Raw genomic sequence first — 17,234 nt, 5'->3', positions numbered from 1 at the left:
ATATATATAATATAAACAGGAATATGACACAAAGAGCATTGAAAAGAAGGAATAACAAAGAAATAAATCGATAAACTATAAAAAAAAAGAACGCTTTGAATGCCATCATTTTTTAAGTTTGATTTAAAGTAGAAAGTTCTCGAAAAGATTAAAATCGCAATTTGTATCAAACGAATTGAATCCTCTTAAAGTAAAATATTATCACAAAAATGTCACCGTTCAGTGATAATTTCTACTGCATCAGAACTTTTATAATCAATGTCTTTTAACTCAGAAATAATCCAAAGCGTCGATTGAAATTATCTTAAAACAGTTTGAATTAAAACGATGTGCAGAAAGATCGAGCCAGTAATTTTCGGAGCTAAATGGGAGAAATGAAAAAATATGAAACAAGAAAAGTGTTTCTCGTTGGAACAGCGTTTACGGTTCGACCAGATTATCGGGCTATAAATTAAAAGAGTATTTATTTAGCTAGCTGCGATTGAAATAACGTTCGGAAATGTGTGTCGTAGCGTTCGATTTTCCCGTGACCGGTTCAGTGAAACGTAAAACGCAGGCACCGTTATCCTGCGTTTATGGTTTGCTGCGTAAAGACAATGCGAACCGTTGAAAAGCTTCTGCTCGGCAACGTATTACGATCCCTCTTATAATTTGCGTAACAGTGGAACCGTCATTGTATCGTTTTCTGATGTAATTACAATATAAGCACGTTTCCAGCATGAAAGGATCTCGCGTTGTATCGTGCCCCATTATGACTCGGGAAAAAGGTACGCGTTCCCGGTATTGTCGGCCGCGAACACGGCCACTCGGAACGTTCATTTATGCGGAATAATAATGAACATTTGCATAAATCCTGTAATATATGTAAAGCGGCCGGTAACGCGCATCTCCCGAGGCATCGACTAAATTGCTTGATTTAATATTATTAATCGAACAATTTATTCGATCGTAATAAGAAATCCATTGGACGCCAGTTGCGCTATCGCTTCACGGGACGTCTGTCGAGCAGAAGTATTCGCTGTTTTCGTTAAATTGCGTTCGTATTTCAAACATAACAGACTGCACCCGACGTAAAACGCCGCATTTGGCGGCGAAATTAATTTAGGACGCTATAAACCGATGCGTAAAAGCTCCGCGTCCCTGCCCCACATGCAACAGGTTCTACGTCTATAAGAACACGCGTGTATAGATAAAAGTGCATCCTGGCATACGAATCGAATCCGGACCACTCGGGAGCACATAAAATCGGTGCACGATGAATGTAATTGCTCGGCAGCGTAGTCATAAATAATTCGTGGTCTCCTCAATCGTTTCGGAAAAATGCTAATATACTTCGCGGACACTGGAACGAAAGGCTTTCGGAAGATTTATTAAACGTTCCCCCGTGTAAAAGCAGATCATAAACATTAGTTGCACTTTTATTACGCGTCTCTCGATCTTTCGGTCCATTTGCATGTTCCAGAAAAATCTCGGAATTTCACTTTTAACCGAAGAGTGATTAAAATGAAAGATATGTTCCTTAGAAAACTAAATCATAAATAATAATAATAATGTGTTTGTACCTTCGGATGTGAGCTATAAATTATACAGTTCTGAAGTAGACATTTGTTCTCAAAGGGTTAAAAAGTACGCTTCACTTAAAAGCTTCGAATACGATCAAACTAATTTGCATCTGCTTACTACCTTATGTATATATCCCAAAAATGTCTCGCAATCTGTAAATGGGGCTTCCTGAGATTATTTGAAGTAACTTTTTCCTTAGCGAAAATGCAATCCGCGGCTTTGTTTACGAGTTATTAATGAAAAACAGCGACCAATGAGAGACGAGCACAGCTGGCGCGAGGCGGCCCAGCCAACGAGCGCACGAAGCTCAGTTCCGCTTATTGGCTCGGTCGTCTCGCGCCAGCCGAGCTCGCCTCCTATTGGTCAAAGCTTTTCGTTAGTAACTCGTAAACAAAGCCGCGGATTGCATTTTCGCTGAGTAAAAAGTTACTTCAAATAACCTCAGGAACTCCCATTTCCGGATTGCGAGACATTTCTGGGACAGCCTGTATACATCCTGTATACAAGATTGGCCGGAACTCATAGCACAAAAATAAGAAAAATATTTGGTATAACATTTTTTTATCCAGGGCTCCGTTTTCGAGAAAATCGACTTTAACGTTTGCTCATCTTTGTAATGGACTTAGTTTCTGTCTATTCTTCTACCGCAGTTACCTCCGTCCGAGATAGTGTTTGCAAACATTAATTGTTGAGAACTATGCATAAGTAGTAAACGGAATGTTTCCATCATTGTCAATGTTTGTAAACACTATCTCGGACGGGGGTAACTGCGCTACATGGTAGCAACAGGCAGCGACTAGTAGCAGTTAATAGCAGTCACAGGGCGGAAGTGAGAGTAACGAACAGTTGCGCGGTTAGAGATTAGAGTAATAATTATATTGCGTAGTATTAAGAGTTTATTACAATAAATATATTTAATTCTAGCGAACGCTAAGTCTAACGATTCATACACGGATGTCTCTACAGCATCATCCACAATTACGCAATAATTCTAAACATCTTGCATTCGTTTGTAAATTTACCAGCATAACTTGGATTAGGGAAGGAGTAGGTATCAATTCGTCTCTGGGAAATGCTTGCAAAGAGTTCAAGCAAGCCCGACGGGATACACGGCAATTTTATTGAAGAATTTTCCGGCGGAGACTATCGTCTGGTAGCAAGTAGCAGGAATCCGCCTCAAAGCGCCAAGAGCGATCCCGGCAAAGACTTCTGGGCTTAAAAAGCGTGAAAGATTTCAACAAAGTCTTTCCAGCTTAAAACGCGCAAGGGTTCAGCAAAGTCGAGTGCCGCCGTTCCCAATGGCCGTCGAAACGCGACAATGCGGAGTGGTCTAGAAAGCAGCGTTTCCTGACCAAAATACAATTTTTCAACCACGACGTTCAAGCAAAATTTCATTCCTTTAAGTGGCCGCCCTTTAACCCTCTTGCACCGTACAGGACATCGAAATAGTACTCGAACGAAGCACGTTTCGATTTAATTGTGCTCAAGCATTTCTCCACTGGTGTGCGCTGGAGAATTAGAAATAATCTAGAGAATCATAGAAGCGATACTTGAGTATATTATGCGATTATAAATGGGGCATCGGTGTATGCTATATATTTACAGAAGCAATACTGGTGTATACTAAATAATTATCAAAGTGATAATGACGTATGTTACAGAATTATAAATAGGGCATTGGTGTATGCTATAAAATTATAAATGGGATACTGGTGTGTAATACATGATTATTAACCCTTTGCATACGAAGCCATTTTAACTCTGAATTCAATATAGTTTTTCTGACTTACAGTATTTTCATTTTGTATGACTTAATATCATTTTATATATATGAAATTGAATATTGCGACTCGTGCAACAATCATGCTTTCAACAGTTTTTGAGATGTAAACAAATTTGATACTGTCGAAATTCTTTTGAAACGTTATATTCCAATTTCAAATGTCATCTTCGCAGTTACCAGTTGAATGCAAAGGGTTAAAAAAAGAGTGCTGGTGTATGATAGATAGTTATGAAAGCGACAATGGTGTATACTACGAATTCTAAATGCAAAACTGGTGTACGTTGCAAATTATAATCACGATAAATGTGTACGCGATGAGATGAAGGTATAATCATTTTTCTTATTATTAAATTGGCAACGATACCAGGTTGTGAATCTATATGCAAATTCTCAACTTCAAGTACAATATTATCAAAAATAAAACAAGAAAAGATATGACATAACCAAATAGCTTTCAGTTTCAAATGTTAGACCTGCGACGTCAATTAGAAGACTCTTTAACGGGAAATAAAAATAAAAATATCGTCATTATCTTTATACTTAAGTTATCTGAACTGAAAGAATGGAAATGCTCTTCATCCGAATTGATTTAAGTCTCAAATTTACGACTTATTTTAAGCCTAAATAATTGTCTTGGTAAAAGAAAGTCTTGCGATTCTCTTGCATTTTACAGGTTCGCTTGCACCGTAAGTGCGCGAAAAAATAAATCACCAACGAGACACGTGCACTTACCGAAGTTAAAAGTTAAAAAACACTACATATCGTTAATATTTGAGTCAAACATGATATTCTAGGAAACTCGGGTCTTATTAAATTAAAAATACATGTTACAACGAAGCATGTAACGCATTGTTTATGTCGCAGTATCGTTTTACTTAGCGCACGCGACAAATACGAAATAAGAATAAGAACAAGGAAAATAAAAGGAATGACAAGAAAACTGAACAAAAAGATACAAAAATAAGAGAAGAATTGGAAATTAAAAAATGACAAATATATAAAATTAATATTTCCGTTGACACAATACAAAGTTTTGTCCTATGCGAAGAGAGTTCGCTACACCCAAGAATATGGACCTGTGTAACGCGTTCCCTAACTTCTGTCGATAAGTGTATGTTTACGCAGTGCAAAACGGGATCTCCAACATTAACGAATGATCTGACAACCGTTTCCAATATCTCGTACCGCAAGCAAGAAACTCGAGAAGCAGTGGAAGCACCTACGAATCTCTTCTACGATGGCCATGTTATCATTTCCATATTCGCGGTTCGCTATCACGATTCTATTTCGAGCATCGGATAGGGCCCGAGTGCGCGAAGATTAATTTCGCGAAAAAGAAAAGAATAAACAGCTCTGTTGCCGCGCACCGTTTATCTAAATTCGCCGGGTGGCAGGCGTATCTACGAAGGATCTCGTAGAGAGAATCGTCGGCGAAACAGCGCCGTTTCTGGGAGCAGCGTGCCGTGGTAGGAAGCGTCTGGCAATGAAACGGCTGCACGCGGCCGGAACTCTAGAATTCCACGGCTAGTCCTTCGCGGAGAGTTTTCGCGATTGACTGTGTTTAACGGGCGAGACAAGCGAGCGCGTGGGCGCGCGTATTCTCAGAGGCGACTCGAACAAGGCGAATTCCACGGTGGATTACGACGATCGCCTCTGCTCGCAGACACGGCCCCGTGAATGGTCCACGCCTCCGAAAGAAAAAGACAAATCACCCAGACGCGTATGCCGCTTTATCACGGCATAGGAAACGCCGATTCCGTCGCTAAATGCGAAATCAAATCGGAATGGAAGCGTCGACGGACAAGCCTGTTACCATCCGGGTCCCGGGCCGAGCACATTCCGGCTGGCTCGCGATGGAAAACGATTCGACGGACCTATTTCGCCTCTTTGCCTTTCGATCCCGGCACTTTAGTCGTCTCGCTTCGAGTCGATGCTCCGGACAATATATATTTCTGATACTCCGGGCCGCTCGCGCGAATATTAGCTCGACCGCGAATTTGCGTTATTTCCTTCGCCGATAGGAAGCTCCTTTATCCAGGCTTGGCCTCAACTTCTAGGAAATTCAGTGGAACTCTGTTCGATCGCGTTTCTCGAAGTTTGAATTGTTTTGCCGTTTAGCGGAGATAGCGAAAATTAAATAAATTGCCGTTACGCTAAGAACAACAGGAAAGATAATAGATCTACGAGAAGAATCTTCAAAGCTATGTTTTGAAAAATTGATGAATAAAACTGAGAATTATTGGAATCATTGCACATTGTGTAGCTTTAAAAATGTCCGAGTGTTAATTATAGAATGAAACGATATATGAATTATTTAATGTAACCATTGTATTAAGTATCGAACGAAACGATGCATTAATTATTTAATGTAACCATTGTATTAATTATCGAACGAAACGATGCATTAATTATTTAATGTAACCATTGTATTAATTATCGAACGAAACGATGCATTAATTATTTAATGTAACCATTGTATTAATCATCGAACGAAACGATGCAATAATTATTTAACGAAATTATGTATTGATCCGTTGAACGAAACGATGCTTGGAAAGTAAGTCCGTTATGCCGAAGGTTTAAAGAAATTTGAAACTTGCGCGAGCTGGAGCCTGTATTGCCGAACAAATTGGCGACAGTGCCGTCGATGACAAGTGAGCAGGACTTACCAATGTAAAAAGGAGAGGTGTCGTAGGCGTTGCAGGGGCCGGCGTGTCGCGTCTCGAGGACGAAGCCGGTAGCGCAGGCGTCCTTGACGATGTGACACCAACTGGGATAGGTGATATTGTTGGTGGCGCACAACATGGTCGCCGACGGATCTCGATCACGGTGTGTCCGGTTCCGGACCCGCTCCCGCTTCCGGGGACAGCGATAGGTGCAGGTCACGCAACGTGGTCGGCCCGACTTCATTTCCGACAGACACGTCTGCCCCTCGCGGCAACGAATCGTGGTGCAGTCTGCGTTCTCTATGCAGAAAGACGAGCATCGTCACAATCTGACCTACAATCCTATGCAAATTTGCCACGCAAACGAAATTTCGCGCAGTCGAAAAACTACCATCTGTATCTGTCTTTAGGAGAGCGACGTTGATCCTGGAAAGATTCACCATTGAGATTGAGATTATATTTGATCAAGGGGTTATTTATTAGCGTGCGGTCGGAGTTCTCTGTGCGGAAAGCAACCGTCGTCGTAATTTTTAAACAAATTAATTTTCATCGAATATATTTTCATATACTGAAAACCAGGTTCGAGAACCATTAGCCTACTTGTCGTTAGGGGTGCGATATTAACCCTAGAACTATTGACCATCGAAATTGGAATTAAATTCTGTTATTCCAATTGAGTGTAACTACATTCTGCTAGTGCAATTTCTAAACAAATGTATTTTCAAGAAATCTATTTTCATAACGTCACCCTACAAACATTAGGGTTACGGAAGTTAAAGTCTGTTCATAAGCAATAGTATTTTATTTTTGGATTCTTGCTTCTTTTCAAACTGAATGTTTCACTCGTCATTTTACTACATATGCAACGTTTGAATGCGTTCAGTAGCGCGTCTGCCTCTTAGACGCTCTACGTAGACACAGTTACGATATTGTCATTTTATTTGCAGACATTCTGCTTCTTAAACTACAGCCGGACATGTGATTATTTTATCCGTTGCCTCGGAAGTGCAAAAAGAAGAATCTATAACACATTTCTTTCTCCCGTCGTTGTAGAAATCACCAGAAAACTTTGCAATGAAACAATCGTACAAATGGCACGTGACCAGTTGAAGATTAACAGCGAGTTTTCTTCAGCTCTTTAGTGAATAATCGATATTTGAATTTTATTTTCCAGTGAACAATGGTATTGTTGCTAGACTACGAGTCTTCATATATTTATTACAAATAGCTAATATCATTCACATCTTTATTACTATATTATAATATTGGTATTTACTAAAATATTTCATATTTTGAAAAACTTTCCCATGAAAATGAAGATTTGCAGGAAAATCTACTTAATTTCCATAAAAGTATGAATAATTTAAATCCTACAAAAATAGAGATTTGCAGAAAAATCTAGTTATAGTGTACAAAAGTATAAATAATTTAAATCCTACAAAACTAGAGATTCGCAGAAAAATCCAGTTATCGTCTACAAAAGTATAAATAATTAAAATCCTACAAAACTAGAGATTCGCAGAAAAATCTAGTTATCGTCTATAAAAGTGTGAATAATTTACGCATCCTAGAAAAATAGAAAGCACGAAGACCCGCGTTCCAGTGATCGTTGTTAATGAGAGACCTCGCGTGAGACGAGGTTACAATAAATTTGAATGGGAAAGATCGCGGAAGAGACTGCGAGAAGAAAGAAGTGTCTGGACGTCTGAATTCCGTCGGTCAACCACCGCGTGATTATTTATCTCGACGTTGGACGGTCAATGCACGAATTGCGTAATGTTTCATCGGGTCGCGTACGCGTTGACGACTGGCAGAATGAAAAATGAGCAATACATTACACGATCCCCCGTGAGAAGTGGGCCATTGACCCAAGTAGGTGTAACGATATATTATTGCAGTAATCGTGTCTGCGAACGAGTCGCCGCATGGAACTACTCATTGTCAGCGGACGAGGACAGAGCGCGTCTAATTCGACGATTGAACCTGTCTCTCGTTTCTGCCTCGTCACAGCAGCCTTCTACTACTAGCCAGTCTCTTTCAATACCATTCGTTCCCATTAGACTGCGGATGCGTGTGTCGCCGAGGTCCGTCAAAATATGGAAGCGGCGTCTGGCGACCGTAGCCTTCCCGCCGCAGCATCCGCGCTGTCAAAATGAATTTTTTACAGCGTTACGTGGACGTTCCTGCGAATAACCTTGGTTTCCACATACAAATGAATTTTTTTCTCGTTTTAAGAGGACTCATCCTTCAATTCCCTGCTGGACGAGTGCTTTGGTCATTCTACATCGATTATGTATCTGTACAATGAGGCCCAGTTAATGGTAACTACCGAAAAAGTTATTGTCAATAATATTTCGTTCGATGCAGAATAACCTTACTGTACTAGATGTGTAGATTATTAATATTTACTATATCGTCGCGCAACTGAAGGAGGTACTCGAATGGCCACGTTTCAATTCTTTCAGAAGAAACCATAATTTGAATTTAAATAAACTGTATTTTATAAATCAAGTATCCTTGCTAAAATAATCATTCGTTTTAACAGAAACTAAATTACCTTTTCCATACAATGTATAAATGTATATTGAAACGAAGAATAGACGTTACACTTATTAAAAAGAAATGTCGGAGTTATGTAATTTTATTTAAAAAAAAAATAAAATACAACAATGAAGATTATTTAGCAACTACGTTGATTGAAAACTAAGTTGAAAATCGTGCAATTCCGCTAAGCGAAAGTGAAGTATAAAAATGAATAATATTTAGCAAATACGTGAACGTTATTTAGCAACTACATCGATTAAAAACTAAGTTGAAAATCGTACAATTCCGCTGCAATTACAAAAGTCAATGTTATTTAGCATCTACATCGATCGAGAATCAATTTAAAAATCATATAACACCGCCAATAAAAAGAAACGCGGAAATGAAGATTACTTACAAAGTACATTTACTATACCATAATTTGTGAACTGTATAATTCTACTAATAATTAAAATATATCGCCCTTGATCAGATCCACTTCGACGATCGGTAACATTGAAAATATGATCAAATCAAACCTAAAGCTACACACAGCCACGTCTACAGAATCGAACTAAAATATTCTATGAATGAAAGTGAATTTTTGGTCGCTGAATTTTTAATCTCGCTGGCATAGAATCTTGTTGTTGTTTTAACATTATTAAACATTCCCGAGGGCATATCTATTTGTCCGGCGCTCAAAATGGCGGCCGACGTCTGCGCTAGGGTTGTCAGCGTGCGTACAGGCCACGATCGGGGCAATCATCGTATCACTCGCGTGTGTAGTTGTTGTCTATGTTTGCCGTACTATGTGACTGTACTATATTAATATTAAGTGATTCACGCTCCGTAATGCGATCCATGTCGTTAGACGCGATGCTTAGGCCACGCACGTAACTTTTATATGGAAGCCTTGTGCCCCGATGCTTGATCTTGATGTTTGTCGCGCAGGCCAGAGCGTCACATTGCCATACATCGAGGGACATCTGCTTAGCAAGAGCAATTGAATTTATTAAGATACATTACGCAAATTGTAGTACGCCGAGCATTATACTAATGAGAATACAGCGCTATGGCTTTATTAAAAGAATAAGCATCGCAGACGTAGCTGCGCGAGATAGGGCCTCGCCGATGCTCGTCGATCCAGCATTTCTTCTTCGGCAGTGTTCGCTCCCGTTTTTCTGCATCAGCATTTTTTCGTGTTCACAGTTCATTCCGAGCAGCTTCGTTTCTTTTTTGTTCATGGCTTATTCGTACATTTAAATTGCACGTTTTTAAGAACGGTAGAGTACGTGTACACGTATCGATATTCGCGGTTTAGCAAGCAAAACAGACCTGGTGGTTGCTAGTGACAATTTTAAGCTACTTAAACCGCATTTCATAACCCTTTCTAGCAGCTTGGAAGTTCTCGTAAATGAAAAGATCAAGTTTAATCCCTAACTACGGACATCTTAATTTGTGACAACAATACGGGCACGTTGTCTGCTACACTCTATAATATATAATGTATAATATATTGCTTACGAAACGAATACGACGTTAATCGTTGCATAGAAATTAAATGTGACATGCATTGCATATCTTTATTGCAAAATATATCATAATTACACGTAGGAAGCTTAAACTCACGAAGAAAAGAAAACGCGTTAATAAGCGATTAGTTATGGGCTAATCAATTTTAATCAGAAGATAAGGTAATTGCGTGAAACGATTCGGTATGTTTTAGTTCGTTTACTTTCATCAGCCTGTAAAAATATGATTCCACGCCTCTGAACTTTCTAAAACTATGTATTTTTTGGCACAAGCGATACATCGCGCCTGCGCATTGTGCGAAGAAAGTTTTCACTTTCGCTAGATAACGGATGCAAAATACTACATATATGTGCAATTAATTAACAACTTCATCTGTCAGAGATTACCATGCTCGAAGTTCGTAGGAAAGTGTGTAAACGTATTTAGGCGCCGCGAGCTTTCTAAATTTTGTGAATCCGAATCCGCGATGTTTGCGATCGATGTCGCAACGAATATCTTCAGTATTTTTATTCGTCGAATCGCCGCGATCGAAGAAAGCGAACAATGCAGCGAGGCGACAGGCATCGTGGATCGATGAAATTTCGTCTGCCGTAAAATGACGGGAATTATTTGCGCATTCACACGGTTCGCAAACACGAAGGTAATCATGCCAGTTCGTGCGTTACCGTAGCCCAATCAGTGATCACATTGTGTCAATGCTACGCTACTAGGTTGAATGACCAATGACCCTCGTACACAAGGCGTTGCATAACATTGCATTCTGTTTATTAGTCATCGCGTATCAAGTGATACGATAAATTGCAGTAATCCGTTGCCTTGGACGTTTAAGACGAATCATTCGCCAGACTCGCATTATGTAATAACGGGGACGGAGAAACAAAAAAAAAAAGAAGATACAGGGAGGAAGTTCAATAAGCGTCTCTTCGGCGATTACGTTTCTTTTCGAGATAAGTGCGTTCTCGGAAGAGGTCGAGACCGACACAATATCTTATTCCGGAACGCAACGAAAACAATCGTTTAAAGAAATCATGCCCGTTATTGGCAACGATACGCTCGATGGGTACATTCGACGTGTAATTTGGAAATATTCTGACATTTTTTCGAGAAAATTTATGATGCACGCAACTCGAGGATTTTATTACGAACGTTTCACGTCGATGCATCGAAATAATTTCGTCATAATCAAGAATTTCGCGATTAATGCGATCTAATGTCTCTATTATATTTATTTCTCGAATTTTAGACAGTGCCCTGTTTGCATTAAACATTATTTTCCATAGCGACGGAAAATGCCCGAAAATACGCACTTTAAACAACTGTTTCGCGGCATGTATGAAATATTACCGATGATCCGATTTTCGTAAGACGCGAACACTGTCGAGATAAAAATTATAGCGAGCACCGTCCGTTTCTGGGACACCGCATTGAATCATGCTGCGTTTTTAGAAAGAACCGCGGCTTGCGCAAGACAGAAGTTTCCATCGATAAATTGAGGAATCAATTCGCTTATGATGCAGTTCAGCGGTTCTTAGAAAGATGAGAAATAGAACTAGCAATTGGCTGAAATTAAGTGCTGCGAAACGAGCGGGCGTCGCAATAATCTACGAGAAACGGATCACTATCTGGAACGATACCGACGCATGTTAAAAACGGTCGTTGTAAAGAAATCTGTTTGCGTCACGACAGACTGGAGTTTCCGTTCCACTGACGCTCGCATACACAACGGAAAGACTACAATACTGCAATATTCGTGTGATCTTCAATCGTCTAAAGTTCCAGACAAAAACTATTGATAAATCGACACTAATATGCGAGCTACGGGTTTCGTATACTTCAGAAAAAATTGTGTAGGTGGAATTTAAAATGGCAGAAAGACGATAGCCATTAAAAATATCGATACATCGTCGTTAAAACTTATTAAAATGATCGGAGAAATTATTATATTTTTAATTGTTTCCTGTGTCTTACGACTGGAGTTGAAAATTTCTATTTTCCATAAAGAAATCTCCGTGAAATTCATTTACGTTTCAACCGGTAGCCGGTGCCACCATTTTTAACCCTTTCGAACCCAACAAATTTGTGAACGTCGTCGAAACACGTATAAATATACCTAGTAAACGTGAATTCCAGCAATTTTAATTCTTTTGAGCAAAACAAAAAATTAGTGAATGTTGTCGAAACATGTTCGAATAAACCTGGTACATTTGATTGTAAAACGTGTTACAGTTTCTTCGCAAAAAAAATCTGAAAGAAAGTCGAAGAAAATTGCACTTTACGCTGGAACATCCCGTTTTAACGCCGTTGGAAATATTTTATGTCAATCGCACGAAACAGGCGTTAAACGGACGTTAATTTCTTCTCACAATAATTTGAATAAATTGTCTCTAAGAAAACAGCGTTCCCATTTGCCCCGCAGATTCGTCTAAACTAAACGCATAAGAACCGCGGCTCGCGCGCAACCGAATTTACGATCGATTGCATCGATCAGAAAGTATTATAGAGTCCCGGCAATCAGAGTGTTGTGTAACGCGCAGGATTATTGTTTCGCTGGCCCGTCAAATATATCACTTTGATTTCCCGTCTAAGTAAATACTTCAACACGTGTCGCGCGCAACACTCCTCAATAGAGCCGTAAATTTTCAAACAGCGAAACACGACTTCGACGACCGGCGGGCCTGTTTGCAAATCCGCGATATAACGCGGCTATGATTTATGATTCATGTGTGTGACGGGGGGTCAACGCAAGAAGGAATGCAACCGGCCGACCATTACGTGCGCTGTACGAACATTACAGTTTACGAACGAGCATATGTTCAAGAGGCACGTGCTCGTTAAAGAGTCCCGGTCTTAGGACGTGCATCCATTTCTTACGGGGAATGCTAGCCGAGGACGTAGCGGCACAGAATTTGACGGGTGTATTCGAGAACCGTCGGTTACATCTGACTGCAAAAAGAACTTGAACGCTCGTAAAAACATTAATAAATATTATTTAAGGGTCGCGGACGACAAGCGACGACACAGCGTGGCTGTTTTAATAAAAAGAGCACCGTAACTTGCGAGAGATGAAATTTTATTTAAATATGGAATTCATTAATTGTCTAATGCTTTTCTCTTTTTTAGAAAACAACAAACAGGCTCTATTCGGTTTCTTGGTTTTGTGCTAGCTGCAATCTCTGACGAATTTTCCATAAAATTTTTGTGTCGCTAAAAGATACAAAGGGTCACCGTGACATGCGCTAATCGAACATCGATGCTCATCGATACATTAATTTGTTGTAATTATTATTTTTAATTGTATTTGTATGTATTTGTATATGGTACATTAAGTGTACCATATACTACATTTTTCAGAACAGGAAACGAAACGTTCATGAACACAACGTTTTTCGATAGCTAGCTTCATTTATATAAAAACAATTGGATTAGTTTATTAGCCGCAGAAGCAGCGTGAAGTTATTTAAACGACGACGACGTTGCCACAAGGTTTTCAGCCAGCTCGGTGTTTTAGCAAGTTATATATGTATAGTTTACGAGCGAAAAGAATTCGTTGATCGCGGCTCGTCGCGAGTAAATTGTTGAACGGATGAATTAAAGAATAAGTGATAGCCTCTTACCGAACAAATTCTTTCGGTGAAATTTATCTGTTTTTCTCCATAAATCGAGCGTAATTTACGGCGGCGCATTTCGCACGCCCACGCTCCGGCTGGTATGATTTAAAACAGTGCGCTCGCTTCAGAGTTAAAATCGTATTCCGCCGAACGACCGGCCGAAAAAAAGACTGTTCGCGCGACTTAACTCATCATGAACTGCTATTTTTTCGTCCCTTTAAAGAGTTTTGACAGCGCATGCCAGTCTGCTGGTGAACTTACTAAATGCTTCCTAATTAATCCTTTTTTTAACGACGTGCCTTTGTTATGTTCTGCATGATTCGTGTTTCGAACACGTCTTATAATTAGATTACGGATTTTATGCATATACATTTACCGACAAAAGTTACGGATTTTTTAAATTTCTAACTTTTATTTTGTTTCTGTATCCTTCATTCTTTTTTATCTCTTTTTATTCATCAAATAAAAGATACATTGTGATACAAACAATGTGTCATACGTTTTACAGTAATATATGCTTTTAATTTAATCAGATGTATGCTTATTAAAATATCTAATTTTACTCAAATGTTAACGACACGTAAAGTTTCATAACTTTTGTCGGAAACTGTACGTGGCAAACATGAGTACATGAGAAAATTGTAGATTTTTAATTTGTACAAAATCCTGCAGCCCAGTTATAATTATTCACGATTCAACAAACGACTAATTGTCGGAAAGATGTTCGAAAGTAAAAACTGCTTTGTGTATTATACTTGCCGTAAACAAATTATTTTCATAATTATCCTTATTATTGTATAATGGATTTTATGCATTTATGGACAGTCAAAAAAATACTAGAAAAATTTAACAAGATAATTAGAAAAACCTAAAAAGAAAACTATCTGAAGCAATTATCCTGAAGATTGTCTGCGACAAATTTTATTTTCCATAAATACGCAGCGTAGAATTGTCATCGTTTTATTCGTAGCAGAGTTCGGTTTCCAGCAACATACGAATGATAGAGTAGGTGTCTTTAATAATTAACGAGTGTAAGTGATAAATCGGACGATTTCATGTACGATGAAACACTTTGTACGGACACGCGCACGTCAATTGTAATTAATGAGATACGGTTATTGATGATCGAAAGGCAACAGGGCGAAGCTCAAAGCGCATCCTTTTCGGAACTCGTTCTACCAGTCGTAACAAAGCCACGGATAGAACCGTTGCTCGGGTCCACGGCTAGAGCTCTCTCTTAGAGACCCGACATAATTAATTAGCAACGGCATTAAATGGACACGTCAGCGGGAACCAGTTTTTCGTCCTGTAATTAACGATCTGGGATAGGATCGCTTCCCTTTTGTTCGTTAGAACGTTATAATAAATCGGTCCGAACGATTTTCCAAAATCAAACTTGTATAAACATTTACGGCGGTGCAATATTGACGAAAGAACGAGAACTCGCCGATAAACTAATAGATATGACAATATACCAAGGTATTACATGACAAGCTCGTGTTATTTTCGTTAAATAAAGAAAGAACGTTTGATGAAAGAAATTTTTGTATCGATGGAAAACTTGGTTTTCCTACTTTTATCGAATAGACGAGAGCCTATCGTAGCATCACTATGTACTAAGGACGAACCAGACGTTTTAATCACTTTAAAATACTTGTGACTGTTATAACGTGGAATTAAGTTGTAATGAAATGACGTTTTTACGTTTAATTTTATTACTAACATTTGTTCATTTACTTGATCATGACAACTATCCTCGTCAAAAATAGAAAAAGAGCTAAATAAATGAATAAATGTTGGTAAGAAAATTAAAACTAAACCAGTCATTTCATTACAACTTAATTCTATATTAGAACAGTCACACATACATTTTTCAAAGGGACTGCAACAGCTGACTGGTGCACCTGAACTTAATGCACACTTTAAAGTGTTGTAGCTTTCTGAAAAAAAAATTACAGCCAGGTTTCTTTCCTTTCAAATTAAAGCGGAAGGATCGAACTTCATTTGACTGCAAACGGCATCTTCGAACAAAAGTTTCGCAAAGTCCGAGCATTTCGTCAAACTTGGCAAAATTTTCAGTGTAACAAACATGGCCTCACGTTTAAAGCGTTACATTGGCAAGAGTGCATCGAACTTAAAATCCAGGAACACCGTCTTAAAGCAGAGGTTTCAAGCTTCAATTTAAAAACATAGTCATCATCCTACGATGACTTTTCGCGAAGTTATCGTCGGTCAAAGTTGGCCAATTTTCGTAAAAAATGTTGCTACGCTATAATTTTTTTTAGTAGCATATTTCAGCTGATCGTTTCTGCCACAAATGCATAAAATCCGCGGTCTACCGATCGCGTTCGAAGTGTTCACCAGGTGAGTCAGCCTCAACCCCACTCCTGAAACCACAAAGACCCGGTGCTGAACCTTCGAGTGATCATCGAGTGAGGCCGGGGCGTCAGTTAGCCGAGCTTGTGGGCACTATTTACCCCTTAGCCCGACAGAAATGTATTTCCCAGTCGCGCCATTATCCGCTTCCGACCCAGGTGATCGTCGCGACAGCAGCACGGCCGTAATTCAAGGGACGCGGCGCAGGCAGACGGACAATTTCCCTCGCATCATCATCGGGACGGTGTTGAGCGAACGAGCGACAGACCGAGCAAGGGAGCGAGCCGGAGCGGGTAAAAGCGAGTAAGAGCGGGCAAAAAGCAGCAGGGCTGCGGCCACGGCGCGGACTGACGCTTGAGAAAACCGTGGCGATGTGTGGCGGAGCTATTAGCAGCGAGTAAAAAGAAATAAGCAAATTACTTAACGCCCGTGCTGGCGCGATAAGATGGCACCGGCGGCAAGCCGTACCGAGAGGTCCGTGAATATGAAAGAATCCGGACCGGCGCGGCAGGACACGCTCGGAGTGCCGGAGAGGGGCCCGGGGAAACTCGTACGCGTTCCAGCGCGCATATTACCGTGTGCATATTTACAGACACGTGCACTTTCGCGCCTCGGATCCTCGAGAAAGACGATTATTTGCATCGCGACACCTCCTCGCTAAGCCGGCTGGTTTATTTACTTATTTACTTCCCTATCCACCGCTGTGTGCCGTGTCTTCTTCCTCCGAGAACGGGGCCCCCGTCCCCTTTCTCCCGCCCCTCTGTTTCCTCGAGGAAAGTTCCCGCGTTTCGCCAACTGAGATTTCCGAATTCTTCGTCGGGTAATATACGGTGACCAGCGAAACTGAGTCAGTAACTTCCTTAACCTTTTTCCAAACTAGACCAAAAGACTTGAGTTTTTTTGGAAACGTTACTAAAATACGTTTTTATAATTTTGTTATATACTTCGAATAAAACAAAAATAAAAACGATTTTCTAACTCTTTTATCTGAGCCTATAGTAAATTCTAAAATTTCGATTTAGGCCTTGTCCTCGTGATTAGTAAGATCTTCGTGCAAAATACAATTTTTTACGGTCACTCGGTATGATATATTTGGACACGTTTTAAAACGGAATAACTTTTACAAAATTAGACCAAATTACTTGAATATTTTTTAGATGTTTGTAGGGCCAGTTTACTCGA

The 17,234-nt window shown here is 39.7% G+C and overlaps 1 protein-coding gene across 1 annotated transcript in view; it reads right to left on the bottom strand.

Moving 5' to 3' along the window:
* LOC117226119 (follistatin-A) overlaps positions 1–17,234 on the bottom strand; it is a 105,157-nt gene that overhangs the window by 13,690 nt on the left and 74,233 nt on the right. Inside the window, exon 6 of the mRNA XM_076523281.1 lies at positions 6,016–6,312. Coding sequence (XP_076379396.1) covers positions 6,016–6,312 — 297 coding nt within the window. The remainder of the gene's footprint in view (positions 1–6,015; positions 6,313–17,234) is intronic.

Source organism: Megalopta genalis, chromosome 6 (assembly GCF_051020955.1).
Source record: "Megalopta genalis isolate 19385.01 chromosome 6, iyMegGena1_principal, whole genome shotgun sequence".
NCBI classification, from domain to species: domain Eukaryota; kingdom Metazoa; phylum Arthropoda; class Insecta; order Hymenoptera; family Halictidae; genus Megalopta; species Megalopta genalis.
This window is presented reverse-complemented; position numbering and strand designations above follow the sequence as displayed.